Source organism: Triticum aestivum, chromosome 3D, assembly GCF_018294505.1.
Source record: "Triticum aestivum cultivar Chinese Spring chromosome 3D, IWGSC CS RefSeq v2.1, whole genome shotgun sequence".
Lineage (NCBI taxonomy): Eukaryota > Viridiplantae > Streptophyta > Magnoliopsida > Poales > Poaceae > Triticum > Triticum aestivum.
The window spans coordinates 54,481,010-54,489,235 of NC_057802.1; the positions used below are offsets into that span (position 1 = coordinate 54,481,010).

General features: G+C 43.7%; 1 protein-coding gene across 5 annotated transcripts; it reads right to left on the reverse strand.

Moving 5' to 3' along the window:
* Positions 1-1,776: 1,776 nt before the first annotated feature.
* LOC123077359 (transcription initiation factor TFIID subunit 15b) lies at positions 1,777-6,277 on the reverse strand. 5 transcript variants are annotated; one of them, XR_006436556.1, is made up of 9 exons: positions 6,055-6,277; positions 5,749-5,977; positions 4,184-4,997; positions 3,324-3,474; positions 3,147-3,225; positions 2,450-2,650; positions 2,291-2,334; positions 2,132-2,177; positions 1,777-1,923 (listed from the first exon to the last, which is right to left on the reverse strand). XR_006436556.1 is itself a non-coding variant. In XM_044499638.1 (6 exons), the coding sequence occupies exons 1-6, from the start codon at positions 6,107-6,109 to the stop codon at positions 2,542-2,544; spliced, it is 1,437 nt and encodes a 478-aa protein (XP_044355573.1). In that variant the 5' UTR covers positions 6,110-6,277; the 3' UTR covers positions 2,342-2,541. The 5 variants fall into 5 exon arrangements, 1 of the variants encoding a protein (XP_044355573.1); XR_006436555.1 differs by having other exon boundaries at positions 2,291-2,340; XR_006436554.1 differs by having other exon boundaries at positions 1,777-2,177.
* Positions 6,278-8,226: the final 1,949 nt, after the last annotated feature.

An 8,226-nucleotide genomic window follows, 5' to 3' on the forward strand; every position in this document is an offset into this window, starting at 1 on the left:
CTGTTGCTAAGGAGAGTGGTGATTGTACTTGGTTCTTTTAGCAGCTTGCACACTTGTTAAATGCTCTTGGCATGTCTTGTAAAAAGATGAGAATGCTTCGAATAGCTCAGACTGAAGAACTCATTGATGCATTGGAATTGGAAGAGTAGAAACAGGGAGTGGCCTGATCAGGAAATGGGTTTGGGAAGGTCATGTGATACACGTTGGGGCTCTCACTTCAAAACTGTGAACCATGTCATCTCTATGTATGGTGCACTACGACGAGTCCTTCGCAAGATTGGAGACTAGTACCATGGTGCGGAGGCACAAGCGGCTCTATCCATAGAGACAATATTTCGATCATTTGAGTTTGTTTTCATGGCACACTTGATCCAAGAAATATTTGGACACACAGATGAGTTGTGTAGAGCTTTGCAAAAGCAAGACGAAGATATTGTTCATGCTATTAAGCTTGTTGGTGACACAAAGTATTACTTGAAGGCTTTGAGGACCGATGCTGGATGTGATGATTTTATCACAAAGGTCACATCTTTTTGTACAAAGCATAACATCAAAGTTGTTGATATGGAGGGTCCTTACTTTCCCGTTAGCCGGCCTAAAAAGGGTTTATGTAATGGTGCGACCAATTACCACCACTTCAAGGTTGATATGTTTGTGGATTTCATTGATAGGCAAACCAGTGAGCTGAATGGCAGATTTGATGAGGTAAACACGTAGCTACTTTCTTGCATGGCAGCATTCTGTCCACTTCATCTATTTGCTGCTTATGACGAAGAGAAGTTGGTTAGGCTTGCTACAAAGTTTTATGCTTCTGATTTTACAAGGGATGAACTGGCAAGACTTCCATGGCAACTAAACATGTATGTTACTAATGTGCGTAGAGATAAAAGGTTTCAAAATCTGAAAAATCTGTGTCAGCTTTTAGTTATGCTTGTTGAGACAAACAAGCATGAACAATATCAAATTGTTTACAAGCTTCTTAAGTTGGTATTGATTCTGCCGGTAGCTACTGCTGGTGTTGAAAGGGTATTATCTTCAATGAGCTATGTGAAGAATAAGTGAACAAAATGGGTGATGAATATTTGAACAATTGTTTGGTTACATTCGTTAAGAGATAATTTTTCAATCAAGTGAAGGATGAAGATGTCATCAATCTATTTCAAAAAGGCGACCGCAGAGTTATATTGTAAGAAGGATATCATCACTTTATTAATCAAAAGGTACTTATGTATTTATGTCGTTATGGTCTGATATACTAAAATATTGCTATTGCCGTTATGCTAGTGTTGTTTTATTCATATATTGCTAGCGTTGTGTTGTTTAGTCCATATACTACATTTAGAGAAAAAAGAATTTGGATGAATACCCAGCCTTCATTTCATTTTAATTCATTTTCTTGAGGTCCGCGTTGGAGATGCCCTAGAAGGTTGTATTCTCACAAAATCAACATCGTATCGCTGTGAAAGAGTTGGTATAATTTTGCACGTACATTGTGGAAGATTTTCCATCACGTTGGCTCACTACTCTATTTTACGTGTACAGAAAACCTAGTTTATCTGTGAGCTGACTTCTGTGATGATTCAACGTCCACGCGTGGTAACGTAGACGCACGCAATGCGCACGTCCTGTCCTGAGGGCAATGAGAGTACCAACATAAACTAATACAATCCTCTTGGTAACACATAAATCGCATTTGAAGAAATAAGTGAAACATTACTCAAGTACCATAAGTTGCGCAAAACATCACCGGATGAAGTGAAATATTACTCAAGTACGTCATATAACAGCTGCAATGAAACATTACTCAAGTAGTATGTCATATGACAGCTGCCGTTTACCGTGAAGAACAATACAAGGAAAGAAATGAATTGAAGAAAATCAGAGCCAATTGAACTGAAGCTGGATCTGCAGCTTCAGGATTGTCTGAAAGAGCAGACAGCAATGACACGCCACTGAAGTTCAGTTAGCAGATGGAAACTCAAAAGGACTAGATAAAGGAAATGTCGTTAAGAGCTGCTAATTTCCTCGTATTCAGAAGGGCTTTACTTCAAGTAAATAAGATTCACATAAACACATCGCTAGCAGACTATCCTGGATCAAGCGAATCAACCACACAACAAAAACACCCTACCTGTTCTCCAAAGCAAAATCCAAAGCTTACAGCAGTGATCCACCGGCTGAATACCATGTGGAATGTAAGCATTAGATCAAAAAAGGAAAAATCATAATATGGTGAAACTAATCACCATAAGAGCAAAGCATTGCATAATCATAATAGATTGGCACTCACCTGTAATAACATCTCAAACATATCAGCATTTGGAGCTTATCCAGCTGCCTCTAAGGAAAAATTCACATAACATAGATCAATCACTTTTGACAAACAAACATCCGACCAGCACTGGAGTAAGACAATGGAACAGAAGTCCAGGAAAAGCAGACAACCTACCTTACGATCTCCTGTATGAGTACAAGTCCAGAGAGAACATGAATATAAATGGTTTCTTGCAGATGACAATCTTAGTAATTATATGACTGTTTTCAGTACGGCCGCGAACGCGAACCACCACCCTGGTTTCTGTTAGGCCCATGGCCTCCTCCATCTCTGCGTCTATCCGCGCCATAGCCGCCGCCTCCACCGCGTCCGCCTCTGCACAACAAGTAATGCGGCAAACAGGTTATATATTAACATCATACAACCAATCATGATTTTAGTTATACTGAGCTGGAGATACATAAGATATATGCTGATTTAAAGGCTCAGCTCCTTAAAAGAAAAACCACATATTGGTCAACTGTACTTGGCAATGATTCCAGACTTTATCTGGTCATCCAAGGCATATGTAACATGACAACAATGTCTGATACATAATTTGATTCAGGTTAACTTGGTTGGGTTCCATTCTGTCCTCTTCAGGCCAAAATGCAACAACCAGACAAACTCATGACATATTCTCATATCCGCTAAATAATTTTAAGAGGCCTGTAAATCACACAATGACGCAGGACAAAATAATATGACAATGATTGGAAAATGCAAATTGAGATATCAAACTGTAGCACGAGCCAGAGGGTATAATTGGCCCAGAGTAGACATTACATTCCAGAATTTGCACTTATCAGATAAACAAGCAAGATGTACTTACCCATGACCAGATGTAGGAGCTCTAGGTGCTGATTTCTCAGCCATCACAACACTAATTTTACGGCCTCTCATGTCATAATCTGAAAACGAAGAAGAGCATATGCATTATGAAGTGGAAAGCACAGAGTGTTATATAGAAAAATGTGATGCATCGTGGCAACCACAGCACTAAACATACCGTTGTAGAATCCACCAGCTGAATGAGCAGCAGAAGGATCTTCATAAGCAAGGCAAGCATCTCCTTTGGCTTTCCCAGAATCATCAGTGTAGATTTTTATGTTCCAGGGCCACTGGTCTTTGTAGCCACGTTTTTGCTTGATCCTTCCAACCTTTAAAAAAGTAGTTGCAAGTATTGCAAGAACAAAATAAAATGACCAACAAGTGCTCGACATAATTGAGAAACAACAGTATTCTATTCTCTAAGATTAGCAAGAGCAATGGGGGTGCCATCTCGCGAGTTCTTGGGCAAAGATATGTTACCTGACCGACTCAGCATGGCTATAAAGTTTTTAAGTAAAAAACTAAAACATACATTGAGGTAACAGGAATCAAAAAATATATTGGCCTATTTTGGACTAGAACTATGTGAGCAGAGTCAAGCTGATTATTACTAACTATGTATCAGATAGAATTACCCTCACTATGGTCTTACCACACGTAAACTTCGCATCTGATTTGTATAAGCACCTTATCTTAAAAAGTTAAAAGAATGATAGACGGGGTCCAACCATGCAGTGATTATAGAAAATATTATTACGAATATCAGTAAGTGCAGCTTACACACTTAATATGAACTATGAACTGATGAAAACAGAACACAACTTCACATCATATGACACAGGCATTAACAACCCAGGTTGAAAGTGAGATATTTTAAGAGGAACACATACCAGGCATTCAGGCAATAAAGAACTAATACATACAGTTTAAATTAAGGAGCACCTCACAAAATATGTTTTTAGACGACGCACAGATCCACAGCATGCGGAGCTCAAGGATATTACATTGATAAAGAATTCAAGAGAAGGTAAATTATACCTGGCCAATTCCTCCAAAAAGCTCTTGCAGTTCCTCAACAGTCACATCGGGAGGCAGGTTTGAGATGTAAATCCTTGCATTGTCGCAGGAATCATCACAGTTTGCATCACACTGCTTAACCTTTGTAGTAGGTTCAGGGGCAGCATTTGCAGAATAACCACCGCCACCTCCACCTCCGCCATGATAAGGAGGTGGAGCACCACCTGCGCCTCCACCCCCAGGCGCAGACCGACCACCATAACCACCATCATATGTAGGTGGCAGGCCTCCTTGCCCCCCTGGGGCACCGCCACTGTATGGGTTCGGAGGTGGGGCACCATAGCTTGGTGGGTAAGGGCCTCGACCACCGCCATAGCTGTTGGGGGGTGGCACTGCAGAGTCTGAACTGTACACATTGTTGCCTCCATAGGAACTTGGGGGCGGTGCATAGTCACCTGGAGGACCGCCATAGGATGGAGGGCCTTTAGGGGGAGCCTGCCCATAGCCACCGTCACCTTGGTTGTTCTCTTGGCCTCTTCCCCCATAACCAGCACCGCTCCCACCACGGTGGTCATCAAAACCACGGCCGCTCCCACCATCACGATTGTACCCTCCTCTTGCTCCCCCGGCACCACCATCACGACCACCAGAGTTGTAATCCCCATCACCTCTGCTGTAGCCACCACCTCCTGAACCATGATCACCACCACCACGACTGTACCCCCCACCTCCACCAGACCTATCGTACCCGCCGCCACCACCTCCACCTCCACTTGGGTTAACTGCCCCACACTTATTGCACTCAGTCCTCCTTGCAAAGTTCACATTAAGGCAGCTGCAACAAGAGTTCATATATTTTTAGTCTCAAGGATTCCATACAAGATAATACCCTTAGCATGAAAACAACTGGTAGTGTTTACAAAACTAGAGCCCACCAATGTTTCCAATAAGAGCACAACATTGCTAAGACATACTACCTCCGTCCGGGTTTATTAGGCCCCATTGTATTCTGGATCCAAGTTTGACCATGCATTTAACTAAAAATATATAAAGTATATGCTACACAAAGTATATTGTTGGATTTGTATTTGAAAGAGGTTTTCTATGGAATAGTTTTCGTTACATACATTTATATTTTATTACTTAAATTCATGGTCAAACTTTGGCTCAAAATGAAAGAGGGTCTAATAAACCCGGACAGTGGAAGTAAAACCGTAAATTAAATGCATGCTCTGGTGTAAAAACCAATAAAATATATAACGGAGTAAATAACCAGGGCAGATACGCTAGTATATCAACATATGGCCCAGCAATATTTTCGAATGTAAATTGCACACAGGAATAACATCGCATCATAAGTTATGATTTTAAAGCAATAGGGCATCTAGCAGAAGTTGAAACTAAAGCATCAGAATGATGGGATGTTTGAAATTCCAGTCAAGGCGATACAGCATAAGCTCCCACAATAAAATATCATGAAAGTTCTACCAAGCCTAAATGCCCATAACAAGTTCAGAAGACAACGGCTGGATCAGCCGAGCCCAACGCCAAATCCTAGAGCGAGATGATGAGAATTCGATACCCACCTTGCATCAGGGCAAGTCCAGTCGCCTTCGCGTCCACCCCCGCGCCCGCCACCTCTCCCGCCTCCGCCTCCGCCACCACCGCCGTAGCCTCCTCCTCCACCACTACCCCCTCTCCCGCCACCGCCGTACCCTCCCCCGCCGCCGCCGCCTCCGTATCCTCCACCACCGCCACCGCTGCCGCCATATCCTCCACCACCTCCGCGCCCACGACCACTTCCGCCGCCGCCGCCTACACAAACACGAAAAAGGTCAGAAAAACGATCCGCGAAGAGGAGACAAAACCGATTCCGAGGATCCTGAGGCGACCTCGGCCGCCGTAGCCGCCGCCGCGGTAGTCGTCGGATCCGTACGACCCCGACATGGGGTTCACGCCAAAGCTAGGGTTTGGGAGTGTTCGAGAGGCCGCGGGGGCGGAGCCGAGTATTCGCGATGCAGGGGGAGAGGCGCCCGCTGAGGATTAGGGCAAAACAGTCGCGATGCGATTGCAAGAGGGAAACATCGCGAACATGGGCCCAATTTTATTGTAAAGAGTTCTGTTTGATTTCGATTGCGCTGACCGACTCCGGCAGGCCTTCTGCTGACTGGGAGTTGCCTGAGGCCCACTACGTAGTTCCCTGGTGCAGCGTTTGGCCCGGCCCATTTAGATGTTTTGATTTTGACGTGTGAAGCCCACTACATAACCGTCTAATCTATTAACCCTAAAAAAAACCGTCTAATCTATTTGTATGTTTATTATTGTCTTCTCAATAAACATTTTTGTGTGTGTTTATTGTATTGTTTGCTTGATCTGTTTCGATTCTATACGACTCATCTTTATACAGAAATTCATATAATAACTACTCCCTCCGTCCCATAATATAAGAGCGTTTTTGACACTACACTAGTGTAAAAAACGCTCTTATATTATGGGACGGAGGGAGTATAACGCAATATAGCAACCGTGAAGTGAGTCTTCACATTTCTCTAAAAAAAATTAAGAAACTTGTAGTTAATCTCCCCGCAAAAAAAAAACTTGTAGTTAATCTGAATCTTGATTTTAAAAGACAAATTCTATGATTTTAATGGAGCCGACAAATATTTTTCACTTACACGACATGCATTAATGAACAAGACTAGTGCAACTTCATATCGGGTCTTGCATGTAGGACACACCTGTCAAAGATTTGTGGCTTATTTAGGGAATGTTAGGGAAGATGTCTAGATTGAACAAACGAACGAAGGATAAAGATCCATGACTAAATGTTACATGTGGTTCTTTGAAGTCGGTGTCTCCAGTTTTGACCTTTTGCATATCTGCACTCCACCATAACATTAGTGAGGAAACTATAGAAGACCTTTTCTGGGGGAGGGGGGGACTATAGAATTTTGTCTAGAAAAAAACTATAGAAGAAAATCCTGCATAAACTAGATTAGCCTCAAAGATTTTGAAAAGAAGCACGAACCGCCCACCCAACCGATGGAAAAAAAAAGATCATAGCACGTGTTATGACCAAATACACATCCCTTGACCCTTGGAACAAAAATTGCCGAAGTGTACTTCGTCGCCAAGCTCATAGGTGAAAGACTATGAGCACCCTAGCACAGAAGAAATAGAAGAGGAGTATCTTTAGCCAAAGCATACTTCACACCATTGTTGTCGCCGTTCACCAACATATGTCGAAGCTTGTTGGAAATATGAGCAAATTACTACGAGATTTAATCTGAATAAACAGAAGATAAATCATGACTACAGTAGCAGAGATTGAACTAATCATGCAAACTAGCATAGCAGATGAACAGATCACATCTAGGGCACATACTAGAAACATGAATTCTACCACGATCTCGAACAGGAAAGATAGAATCACATACGGTGCAGCGGGAGCAGCACCGCCGGCGTTGACGTTGTCGCCCATGTCGTCGAGGATGAGGTTGCCGAGGTCGGTGAAGAAGTCGTCGTTCGCGAAGTCGTCGCTGCCAGCAGTCGCGCGAGTGCGCTACCCAAAAACCTGATCGCCCCTCTCCCGTACAGGATCACGAGAGGCGGGGTTCTGGAGGCCTGTTGTCCCTTCTCCCGGTGCACGCCGAAAGGAGGGATGGAGAAGACTTGCTTGGCGGCGCAATGATCTGGAACGGTGGTGAGAAACCATACGAAGCGGCAGCGGCTAGGGTAGACGTCTGCCTGACTATGTAGTGCGGGCCGGGTAGGCCGTGCGAGTAAACCCCACGTCCGAGTCGTCACGATCCAAAAGAATCGGACGTTCATTAACGCGTCCATTAATTATTAATCAATGACTCATTAATTTTTCCCGAGCGGCAAAAATATAGACAACGTGCATAGCTCTGTCCTCGGCTCGGCTCAATCCCGCAACCCGCGGCGCGGCGCGGCGCGGCGCGGCGCGTCGTGACGAGGCGTGGCGAGCGAGGAGGAGGAGGAGCGCGCGTGTAGGTCTCCTCTTCTCATGCTCACACAAGTGGTAGAAGAGCTCACCTTATAAA

Coding starts and splice junctions, on each gene's coding strand:
- LOC123077359 (XM_044499638.1), bottom strand. CDS start 6,109: ATGTCGGGGTCGTACGGATCCGACGACTACCGCGGCGGCGGCTACGGC. Junction 4,998..5,748: donor TGGACTTGCCCTGATGCAAG/GTGGGTATCGAA, acceptor CTCTTGTTGCAG/CTGCCTTAATGTGAACTTTG. Junction 2,651..3,146: donor GCTCCTACATCTGGTCATGG/GTAAGTACATCT, acceptor CTTGTTGTGCAG/AGGCGGACGCGGTGGAGGCG.